This window comes from Neopelma chrysocephalum, unplaced genomic scaffold, assembly GCF_003984885.1.
Source record: "Neopelma chrysocephalum unplaced genomic scaffold, ASM398488v2 Primary Assembly neopelma1_97102, whole genome shotgun sequence".
NCBI classification, from domain to species: domain Eukaryota; kingdom Metazoa; phylum Chordata; class Aves; order Passeriformes; family Pipridae; genus Neopelma; species Neopelma chrysocephalum.
Genome location: NW_020925744.1, coordinates 2827612 through 2840241, shown reverse-complemented (window position 1 = coordinate 2840241; position 12630 = coordinate 2827612). Strand labels below are relative to the sequence as shown.

Here is a 12630-nt window from a genome sequence, read left to right as displayed (position 1 = left end):
ACATCTAATCTAAAGCTACCCTCTGTCAGCTTAAAGGTATTACCCCTTGTGCTGTCACTACATGCCCTTGTAGAAGTCCCTCTCGAGCCCTCTCATAGGGCCCTTTATGTACTGGAAGGTGCTATAGGGTTTCCTCAGAGCCTTCTCTTCTCCAGGCTGAACAACCCCATCCCTCTTAGCCTGTCCTCATAGGAGGAATGCTTGATAAGCTGTCCCTGTCCATGGAAGAGGGGTTAGTCTCTAAGGTCTCTTCCACCTTAAACCATTCTGTGACTCTATAATTCTATGATACCAATAGTTTTCTTAGTCTTTTAGTAGACTTCAAGAGGCTGAACCTTCATATAGGCATGATAGAGGAGTACGAGAACACTACTTATGGCACCCTTTGCTGCTTTCCTACTGTCAGGTGGTTTGTGAACCTTGTCCTAGGACGAAGGAGATTTTTACAAATAAACTGAAATCTGTCTTCCAGAGAGTGACTTTTAACAATGTAAATTCAAGCATAGGAGTAGTCCATATCTTTCCACTCCCCTCTTATACATGAATGTATCTAAGCCTAGTTCAGGTGAGATATATGTGTGACTTTCATGATCAATGATTTTATTTTTTTTTATATTTGTTTTTAGTCAGTATGTAATTTTTTGTTTCTTCCTTAAATGCTTGCTATAAAATAAATACAATCTTTGAATGAGTATGAGCAGTACTGCTGGGTTAGAAATAAATTTGAAGAGTATACATATTATACTCTATGCATGAAAACACAATAGCTGATATTTGTTTTAAAACATACACTGATATTACAACAACGAAGATGTTCTCAGTACCATATCTTGAAGCCTATCTGAATTTCTCATCTGGCAAAATACTCCGTGGAATTTCACTCCTGAAGATTTCAGAGCATTAATTTAGAAAACAGTCACATGCCTTATTTTCCTCAGAGAGTATCATCCGTATCTTTGTGTCTCTCACATAGGAAAAAAAAAGTTTATGGGCATTATGTAGCCCATTCTAGAATGAAAGTTTTTGTGCAGAAACTCCAGGTATATAAGGCAACACAGCTGGAGAATCTCTAAGCACAGCAACCAAAATGACATGATAGACCTTAGTCTTGGAAAGAGCCATTATGTTCTTTCAGGTTAATGATCCATGAGCTAAGGAGGATTAATGCTAATTGTTATACAATAATGAGTCAAAATACACTCTTTTAAAAGACCCTAAATACATATTTACATGGTACACTGGAGCTATTATGGTTGATCAGTTAAATAATTCAAGTAATGCATAGAGTCATACTGTTAGAGCCTGTCAGGGAAGTCTAAGGATAATCCCAGTTTTTGAATAACATAACTTCCGTTGCATCAAGATAAGATGATAGTATTTTATTCTGTCGTACTTCTCTGCGGTGCATCTTGGTGCTAAGTTCTGTGTGGTCATTTTGAATTTGACATTTATTATGAAGACCCCCCAGTCCTAACAGTAGTGGTTTATTTTAGATTCTTAGATAAAAACCCCTTGAAACTCATATAATATTCTTGCTTTTTAGCAAGTCACTTTTTGTGACTTTTAATACAGCTGCAACAAATAGTTCTAGATGTTAAATTTAAACGTCATGCTGGATAGCTGCTCTTAAACCCTTTTGAAAGACTGACTAATAGCCTGAACTACAGCTGCCTTTTTTCTTCTTCCATCATCTTTCTTCTAAGCTTCTGTGAATATACAGTTTCTCAGGTATTGCCTGGTTTTGTGTGTTCTTGCTTTTGTTGCATGAGATCCTAATTCTTTATGCTTTTGATATGTTTTATCAATGAAGTACGCAAACAGACCTGTGAGTTAAGAATATGAAGTTTAATCAGCTATATAATGTTGAATAATGGTCAAAGTGTGAGATGGTTATGTACAGGAGTAACTGCAGTTGCAGAACTCACATTTCTTTGTTGGATCCCTGCGTATTTGTTGTTGCTTATTTGTGTTGGACCCTAGTGGACATCAGTGACAAGTGGTATCCCTCAGGGGTCCATACTGGGATCAGTACTGTTTAATATCTTTATTAGTGATGTAGACAGTGGGATCGAGTGCACCCTCACCAGATTTGCGGTCAACACCAGGCTGAGTGGTGTAGTTGACATGCCTGAGGGATGGGATGCCATCCAGAGGGACCTGGACAAACTGGAGAAGCGGACCCACGGGAAACTTATGTGAACCTCATGGGGTTCAGCAAGACCAAGTACAAGGCCCTGCCGTAGGGTTGTGGCAGACCCCAGTATCAAGACAGGTTGGAGGATGAAGGGATTGAGAGCAGCTCTACCAAGAAAGTCTTGGGGGTTCTGGTGAGTGAAATGCTGGTTGTGAGCTGACAGTGTTCACTTATAATAGCCCAGAAAACGTGGCCACTGGGTCAAGGGAGGGGATTCTGCCCTTCTACTCTGCTCTGATACCAGAGACCTCACCTGAAGAACTGCATCCAACTCTGGGGTTGTTGACACAGGAAAAACATGTACATGTTGGAGCAGGTCTGGAGGAGGCCACAAGAACGATCTGAGGGCTGGAGTATGTCTCCTATGAGGACAGACCAAGAGAGTTGGGGTTGTCAGCCTGGAGAAGACTCCAAGGAGACCTTATAGCACCTTTCAGTACTTAAAAAAGGGCCTATGAGAAAGCTGGAGAGGAACTTTGTAGTAGGACATGTTGTGACTGGACAACGGGTGATGATTTAAACTAAAAGGTTGATTTAGATTAGATATAAGGGAAAAGTATTTTACAGCGAGGGTGGTGAAACACTGTCACAGGTTGCCTGGAGAGGTGGTGGATGCCCCATCCCTGGAAACATTCAATATCAGGTTGGACAGGGCTCTGAGCAACCTGATCTAGTTGATGATTTCTCTGTTTACTGCAGTGAACTTTCTGATTTACTTGATGTTTGGGTGGCTGAATCTCATCCTTGGACAAGACACACAGATTCTCAGAGTTATGTTACATCAAGTTACAGTGCTGTTGAATAAATTCCTGAAATTCCAGGGTATGCAGTTTGGACTTAAAAGCACTGCCAGACAGTCTACTGCAATTAGATCTAGGAAGTAAGAACATTGTGCAACTGCAGTGTTTGTACAAGAACTGAAGCTAAACTGGGGTTTTGTTATTTATGGTCTTTATTGTGGCAATTTCATTGTTTATGACATGTCTGGTTTCAGATTTCTCCAAGATCAAACATGAAATCTTCCTTTCAAAAAAAAAGAAAATAAAAGAAAAAAAGAAGAAAATTAGTGCATTGATCTTGCTTTTACTGTGTGGTTTTTGTATACCCTTTTTTGTTCTCTATAAACACTTTATAGCCTTTGGTGTTTAACTTGCTATGGAAAACAACCTTGCCTTGTTTTTAAAGTGTGATGTCTATTTTTATTTTTATCCTTGGTGCTGTTGCAAACCAAGATTGTTTCAGGAAAAAGGAGCGGGACCGAAACTGTATAGCTTCTGATGGGTTTTCTTGTGCTTTTTTTTTCCCCAGCTCTGAAAAGGTAATTCTACAGGGCTTTTCAGATTAGCAAGATCTTTGTTTCTAGTTATTTTTAAGGCATTAAAAGTTATTTGTCATCCTGTATTTTAAAGTCCAGTTCATTGATTCCATCACCCAAACTTGTAACTAGCCAGCACTCAGAGTTTTTGCTGTATGGATTGTATCATGTATATTCTAATAACCAAAAAATGGGCTTTATTCTCAATTTCATAGAAATCAGATTTGAAATACAGATCTGAAATAAATCAACAAAACCCAAACCATACTCTAATAAATTTTATTATTACACTACTAAGATTTGTCTCTTCCTTTTTTTTTTCAGATGATTGCAAAGGGAAAAAATGCTTCTGAGCTGTTTCCTGCTGTTGTGAAGAATGTTGCCAGTAAAAATATTGAGGTATTCCTATAACTCATTAAGCATGTTGTTATGGAAGATCTGATTATGAAAATTTTATCTAATTGTATCAGACTTCAATATAAACCATAAAATCTCTAGCATTTTTAATAGAACTTCTAGGGGTTTATTTCATTATGATAGAAATTTTATGTGTAAATAAAGGAAACTTATTAGGTGATTTGGAGGGAGGTATAATAGCTATTTACATTTAAAAAAAATTTCTTGATTTCAGAAAGTTTGTGAAATATGTTTGTAATTGAGAAAAGTTATTGTAGTTTATTTGAGGTATGGTGCTTCTACCAAAGTTTGGGCTTGTGCTACATTGTATTTGAAAAAGTATGCTGCAGATTGAAGCTGAGAGGTAAAGGCTGGGAAAAAAAAAGTGTGTGTTCTTGTGCCTTCATCAGGTGTTAGACACACAAAGTAGCTTGCTTCAGTAACTACTCCAGTGAAGAGGTGTCAGAGTTATAGTTGACTTGACAAATGAGATTTGGATAAAAATAGCATCTGTAAATTTGTAGTTTCAGACCTCATAGTGACTAACAAGCATCAGTTTGATGGAAGCAGACTGAACATGCAACATTGAAAAATGTGGTAAACAGTTGTTTGAGTCACTGGGTTTTAAGTCAACTGAATGCATTCGTCAATTGTTCCACCCTCTTCTGGAAATAGGAGCTGTAAGCGTGCAGAGATGCTAATTCAGAATCTTTCAGGAACTTACTGTATTAAAATAATTTTAGAAATGGTAATTGTACTTTTAGTAATAGGCAGTAAAAGGAAATGAGACAAGGAATCAGACTAGTTAAACATTCTTTTCCTCTTTAATTCGTGTTTGTAAGTTATGAGTACTCCAATTTTAAACAGAAAGACCTTACACCAAAGAGGAATACCTTGAACAGTATTATTCATCTTACGTGCTTTTAACTTTAGTGCTGGAACCACTAACCCAACAGAGGCAAGACTGCCCGGGCTCCAGGCTCTCAGCCCAACAGCAGTGAGCCTGAGAGTGTATTCCTGGTAGGTGTGCACATACATATAAATCTTGTATATGTATATATACAAAACAAATATGTATATACAGAAGCAGCCCCATAAATTGTCACAGGGTATCCCAGTGAACACAAACAGCACCAGCAGTTTGTCAGTTCAAGATGAATGTCTGCTATGTATGGATCCATCCACACTTGAGTCTGCTGGCCCATGGATCTCAGTCACTCCTGTTGCTGGCACATGGACGTATGAGCCCCTGATGCTGCAGCCCTGTTTCATGCCTGTAAACCAGGACTACCCTGGTTTCTCAGTAGCTGCTCCCTCATGGACTCTCCCTTAGACACACAGGTGTGTGCACAAATGGAGCACAGCTGGACCTGGCCAGAACTCCCCTAGTCCTCTGCTGTCCAAACCACTGTGGTTATGCCCTTAAAAAGGTACACAGAAAAAGCCTAGATCTTGTGCACAGGCCATCTGGTTTCCTTGGTAGCTGGTTGGGACTTCAGTGGTCTGAACTGGCCATAGCCAGTTCCTCCTGTTGTCTCGCCCTTAGATGCCCATACCCAGACCTACTTCCTTCACAGGCTACTTCACCTACCTACCAGCCAGTGCAGCTTGATCCACGTGCACACTTGCATCCATTCCAGTCACTGGCACCACAGGGACATGGGCTTGTGCTTGGTTTCACAGACTCTGGTCTCTTCAGTTGCTGGCACCCATGGTCATGGGCCCTCTGGCCTCTGGTCCTAGCCGAGGTGTAGGCAGCCAGACCCTCCTTTGTCCCAGCTGCTGGCCACCATGGATTTAGAGTTTCCTTTGGCTTGGCATCACATTCCAGTTATTGGAGTCACACTTAAGTCCCCTCACTCTGGTCTCTCCAGTTGCTGGTGCCTGTGTACATGTCAGCCCTCTAGCTTGTGGCCTGACTATAGTTGCTGGTACATACATGCACGTTCACGCTGAATAAAGAGTACCTCGCCAAGGAAAATAGATAAAAATGTAATTTAATGAGTAAATGTAATGGACTGTACTAATCACATAGAAGGGTAGATGTACCAACCAGCAAACTGTTCAGATGTGTCCAGCCATCTTATCCCTCTATTTTCCCCAACTTGTTCTTCTCCAGTTCACGTAGATTTCCTCTGCTTCTCTTTCACTTTGGTTCTTCCTCAAAACATCCCTTGCTAAGTCTTGTCTAAGGTGCTCTTCATCTGTGTCCCATACGCCCAGTACGCATAAAAGACTTTCAAGTCTGAAAGGTGTTGTGGTTTTTATTGACACTTGGTGGTTTTGACATCTGGGCATGGGAGATGAGGCTTTCCTGAAGTGGTTCTGGGAGGAGTGTGACAAGGTGTTCTTTCTCCGAGTCCTAAATTTAGTTTCCCTGCTACTACTGTCTGTCTCTCTGAACTTCTGAGCTGATGGTTCCTGTCATGGGCTTGGGAGAAACCAGAGCAGGGTGTTGCATGCAAACATCCCTCTGTCCCCCTTGTGTCTCTGTGCTCCTTTGTGGTGTGAAAACAAGGTCTTATCACATAACCTAACACTAATTAGCAGAAGCCTTTCACTGTTTATATTTTATGGACCTGTTTTCTTATTTTAAAACAAATAGACAGTTGTATGAAATAACGTATCTTCTTTATGCAAGAAGTGACTATTAAACTGCAAAGAGATCAGAACATTCATTAAAACCACTTGACTAATTTCTTTATCAAGTTGAGTTAGGTGACAAGTTTAGATCATAATGTAGTGCTATTTAGAGCTGTCTTGTGTCTCAGGAACCTTTATCATGATCCATTTTTTAGGATGCTCTTGAAATTATGAGAAATTACTGGGTTAAGTCAGATTCTTAGTACATTGATCATGGTACTGTTTTCTGAAAATGTTTTGCCGAATTTCCTAAGAATTCTTACACAAATCTGTACAAATGGCTACAATGTAGTAGCAGACAATACATTGGTTTATCTGAGTGATTTTGTATCCGAGTGATTTTGTATCCAAGTGACTTTCCTGCCCAGAAATGGCTTCTGTTTTATTTTAAAATCAGGGCTGAATGCTCTGATGCAGGAAAATGGAGATGAAGGAGTGGCATAACATGTTAATTTGTTTTAAGAGAAGCAAAGGGCATCTTATTGTTTACAGAAGTGCCCTAATTTTTTATTTTTTTTTTGTAAGTACATGCCAACCTCAACTTGATTAAGTGCGTCATGTCATGCATGGTAAGGATACAAAAAGTGACCTAATAAACAATTGGTGGTATAGGACAAAAATAAGTCTTCATCAATAATTCATGGAGTTTGATGTGCTTATATTGATAAATTAATTAAACAAATCTGCCTGTGTTCCTCAAGCCTAATGTACTTCTGTTATGATTAGTTTTATAGAACAGAGCATTTTAACATTGAATGAAGGTAAATGGTAAAAGAATAGTGTAGTCACGAAGCTCTGAGTGCTTTCATTTCTAGTCACAAAGTGGTTTCAAGGAAAGGAGGCTTTCTTTGCACACCTGCAGTCATTCAGTGCACAGGCCTCTTGTGGTCAATGTTGATTGCTACTTCTCTATAGCTGAACAACAAATAATTTAGTATGATGTAACCATCTGTGATTTAATATTATGTTTTTTTGCCAGAATTGACACAAAGACACATCGTCTGATAGTGACAGTAATTATTAGCACAGCTGTAGTTGAGGGTCTTTCAGAATTTTCCATTATAAACCCCAATGGTCAGTTTACAACTCAAATGTAAAAAAAATGTTTTTGCTGCTTCCTGGGCATACAGTGGCCATGAGGGAGTAAAGTGAATTAAATTGAATACCCTCCTCCCCAAAATCATACTGAGATTTTCTTAATCTTTGAACATTGCATCCTTTGTAGTATGCTTATATTGGCGGCATCTTTTGGATGCTTGTAGTCATGCAAAGGTGAATCTAATATCCTTTGTTTTTTTCGAAAACATAGTCAGAAGTGCTCTTTTAATCACATGTAAATGATGTAAATTACCACACTTCAGCCGGAAGTTATATTCACTTTCAAATGTGTTAAAGTAATTGATATTGAGTTTCAGGGTAAAATAAAATGAACTTGTTGAAATTCTTGGCTATTGCAGTTTAATCTGTTTTCTATAAGAAAAAAACATGAGAAGTGCTCAAGTGATCTGTTGACATGTGTCAACATCTTAGATTATTCTTTATTTACTAGTTGATAATATACGGTAGTACTTTGTGTTATTAGCCTTCATCTGACTGTGTCATTAATTAAGCAACATTGCAGCACCTCAGGAGTTTCTATTAAAAGAATTAAAGTAAATTGCAAGACATTGGAGAAGCGTGTGAGTACTTCAGAGATATATTTGCTCTTTCTTCAAAGAAGAAAATTTTGTTGAAACTATGCAATCTAGGACTTAGTTTTACAGAATTCTAAAACTTTCTGATTGTGATGTTCATTGTACTTTTTCTTTTCAGATAAAAAAGCTTGTATATGTTTATCTGATGCGCTACGCAGAGGAGCAGCAAGATTTAGCATTATTGTCCATCAGTACTTTTCAACGTGCTTTAAAAGTGAGTGACTACTAAAAAGTGACTACTAACTAACATTTCATAGGGAATTCTGAGCTAGCAGTGCAAAAATAGAAGTATTTGTGTAAGTGTAGTGTGGTAAACTAAAGCATGTAAATATCTGCATCTGACAAAGTAGTTTCAAGGTATGTGATTGACAGAGTTTTTTGTGCTACCTCAAACCTTGTCAAGCAGCTAAACCTGCAAGATGTAAAATTACCTCACTGAAGAAAAGCAGCAGAATGGTGCTCTCAAATCCACAGCTTAACATTTAATTTCTGGAATGCCTTTTCTCCTTCCAACGTAACTTACGTACATAGCAAAACGACGCTGTTATTACCGTGAACTACCTGTCTTCCTTTTAGTTGATGTAAAAGAACTTTGTTTATAATGGAGGATTGGAAAAAAGATAAGGAAGATAGTAGTACCTAAATTAAAATATTCAGTGTGTTGCACATAGTGCTTTTTCATTAAAAGCACTGAAAAAAAGCATTTTGTAATCTTCTGTTTCAAATCAGATCACAATGAGAAATGGGATTAGAGAACAAAGATTAGGGTTGCTTTTGAAGTGTGACTGTGGAGAAAAGATTTATTAAGTCTGTGTTCTTAAATTTGGCCAGTTTTTATAATAAAAGAAGATTGCTTTTTTCTTTTTTCTTGTACCTTTCTTGTAAGGCTGCTCTAGGTTCATAATTAATTTCTGTCATGTCACTTAACCCAGACCTTGCGTCTTGTTGGGATATATTGCAATCAGAGCACCACTTGTGCAGCTGTTGGAGCATCCCACACCAACTACAGAATTTTCTGCCCTTTTCCCTTCAACTTTTATCTCAATGTCAAACGTACTGCCTTTACTATCTATGACTGCCATGAAAAGCTAAAATTCAAATTACTTTGTATCCTGTGTTTCTAGTGATGTATGTATGCAATGATCACTTCTCATGGCATAACTCTTTTAAAAGCTATGGGTAATGAGAACAGTAGGAAAGGGGATAAGTCAAATGTTGTGGCTGAGTAGCAAAAAAAGAAGTGGTGGTGTGGCAAGGAGGTAGACACCAAGCTAGTGGAGATTGTCAGCAACTAAGGAAATCTGCTATAAAAAATAGGCAAATATAATTAATTCTCTCTGTTCATTTTTTGTAATGTTTTGTTTCTCTTTTTGTAATGATTATAATTTGGCTTTATGTGTGGAGATTTTTTTTCTCCCTCCGTAGAAAGAACATTTTAGGGTATTTTAATCTTCTGTGACTGCAGATGAGATTTGCAAACTCTGGTAAGAACAAGTTGTTTTCCCAAAACTGTCAATTTAAGTGCTTTCACCATCCAGATTCTTACTACTCAGAAGCTGCTAAAATGTAAGAATTTTGAGAGCTTAGATGAACTAATCATTAAGTAATACCAGTCTGAAAATGTGTTGCCAGTTCTCAGTCCTTGGGAGAAATGTTCTTTAGGAAGTTCCTTCTGGCAGGACAGTACACTGAATTAATGATCCTACAATTTCAGTTTGCTGGATTATGGAGGATTTAGTACCTTATTAAGCAACATTTTTCCTTCGTGTCCCAAGCCTGTGATTAAAGGACAAAGTTTATGTAACTGTTCTTCCAAGTACAGGTGTGTTGGATCTCCAAGCTAACCCTAGTATTGTAAAAGAGGACCAAGAACTGGGACAAAAGAAGGGAGGAAAAGAAACAGAAAAAAGTCTCAAAACATTTAGCCTGGTATTTTGACATGTTGTTTAAAAATTCATTTTGTTACTGGCTTCAGCTTGTATCTTGACATAAAGCATAGAGTGGATTTGTTCTCAAGAACTTGAGTGTGAGTGTCACAACTGAAAACAACATTTCATTTGACCTTTCTTATATATAAGTAATAAAACTGAGCTAGTGTGTCTTTGAGAATATATGAATTCCACTTGGATTGCAACAAATGTATCAGATAATTAAATAAAATATTAGTCTTTTTTACCCATCATTCCCATATTTTGTTTGTGAAAGTGCATTATGTTAATGTTTCCTTTGTAAAATTTTCAGATTTTCATAATGTTTTAATGTTCTCGTTCTTAATTTGTTTTACTTTTTTTTGGTTGTTGAAAGTTTCTTTGTGTGAAATGTGGCACATTTTCTTAGTAGCGTGGACTTCACTTACAGGCCTGACTTACAGTCAGATAGATTTACTAATTAAGTGTAAAGACTGCAGCAAATTTGTTATTTGTTTCTGCATTATCTTATTTTATTTCTCCCCTTCCCTCCTGTTCTTTAGGATCCTAATCAATTAATCCGTGCAAGTGCTTTAAGAGTTTTATCCAGTATCCGGGTCCCAATTATTGTTCCTATTATGATGCTTGCTATTAAGGAAGCCTCTTCTGATTTATCTCCTTATGTGAGAAAGAATGCAGCCCATGCAATCCAAAAACTGTACAGGTAAGTGATTCTGGCAAATACTGAAAAGCAGTTTTAAGATAGTTGTGGGCTACATTTATAAAGACTACTGGGGGTTTGGCGTGTCTCAGATATCAGATCAGTTTCTTAAAATTGTAACGTGTTTGTGGAAATTCCATCAGTCAAGTGGTTTTGTTGGAATTCAAGCGATTCTCTTGCTTGCTAGACTAAAAGGATATAACTGTAAAGAGATACAAAAAGAGACTGATACACTATCTTTTAGTTTTTAATGTACCAGTTTTTTTCATCTGTGTAACAACTGTTCTGATGGGTATTCTCCAAATCTTAAGATTTCTCTGTTCAAAGTCTGCATCTTTCATCCTGAAGGCATTTGCTGTAGTTTGTAGTGCATATGACAAAAGAATGCTAACTTGTAGAAATTTTATCTGTGCAAGTCCAAATCTTCCAGATCTTCCTCTTTTGTCAGAAATAAATGTTGGGGAAGAGTTCTTATCAAGACGTTGATACTGTTTTGCAGAGGTGGGGGCAGCAGAGCCTGTACCTTTGCAAAACATCATCAGGCATTTATTCTACTATATACTTCACTTTTATTTCATCTATGCCGAAAAGTGGAGTTTGAGAGATGTTAGAGGTTCTGAATCAGGTAACCTCAGGCAGCTGCAGTTCCATGCCCTCTCAAACCAGCCAGATACAGGGCTGAGCATGTGTTCCTGATAGGCATATACAAGATACATGTACAACACACATACCCACAGCCATCTGTACAGATCAGCAGAGACAGAAATCAGCAGTCATGCAGACGGTACCAGCACCAACAACCTTATCCTGTTGCACTTTTTGGCTGATAAGTATACAGGCCCATTAGTATGCCTAGATGTGTACAATATGGATCCTCCAGTGATAATCCTAGATGTTCCGTGTTTCCAGGAACTGGCTTTGCATCCCCAGTCTCCCAGTTTCTGGCACACACAAGCACACAGTGCTTGCAAACCCACCACACTTCCTACTGCAGACCTCCTCAGTCAGATGCACACATGCCCTGCCCTTTCACTCAGACACTCTGAATCCCACAGTATCTCGGTTTAGAGACTCAGACTATGCTGTAAGTGGCCTGTATACCTCCTCATCTCCACTTGTCTTGTGGGAGGTGGAGAGGAAGTGAGGAGGAAAACAGAGAGACCTTACAGTCTCTCCAATACTTCACCTGGATACACTGGTCCTACTGATAGATAAGATCTTCAGTTGTAGCACTCAGAGGCACACACAGGTGTCCAGCTTAGATCAATGGCCCCACTTCAATACTTGGCTTCCCAAGCCACCCAGTCTGGTTTGATATTCTCAGGCAGTCACACACTGACATACTTGCTCTGGTTGCTGGTGCTGCTGTTATACAGGTCCGTATAACCCATGGTTTAACTCCAGCTGCTCGAGGTTAGATCTCCATATCACGTAGGCACACGGAATAGAGACTGTCTCTGTAGTCAGCAGGTGCACAGCTTGGGTAGACGAGTGTGCTGAGCAGCAAAGCATTTAGATACACTTGACTCCTTCTGTGCACCTCTTCCTTTATTTTCCTACTCTTGTTCCTCCCAAAGTAATTTAGATCCCTCCATTTCTCCCATAAACATCCCATGTTGTATGATTGCAAGATACTCTGTCTGGCATTGCGTATTAAGTCTTATAGCCCTGTAACTAGAGCTCTTTAGCCTGTTCCTTTGTTTCCACTCCAGAAATGCTCCCTTCCTTGTCTAAAACATCAGAAAAGAGGAGGGGGAGGA

The 12630-nt window shown here is 38.6% G+C and overlaps 1 protein-coding gene across 4 annotated transcripts in view; it reads left to right on the top strand.

The window, feature by feature from the left end:
• The window catches only part of AP3B1 (adaptor related protein complex 3 subunit beta 1), a 150214-nt gene that overhangs the window by 15636 nt on the left and 121948 nt on the right, over positions 1 to 12630 (top strand). For all 4 annotated transcript variants that reach the window (XM_027671455.1, XM_027671456.1, XM_027671454.1 and 1 more), the window contains 3 exons: positions 3834 to 3908; positions 8361 to 8456; positions 10713 to 10873. In XM_027671455.1, coding sequence (XP_027527256.1) covers positions 3834 to 3908; positions 8361 to 8456; positions 10713 to 10873 — 332 coding nt within the window. The remainder of the gene's footprint in view (positions 1 to 3833; positions 3909 to 8360; positions 8457 to 10712; positions 10874 to 12630) is intronic.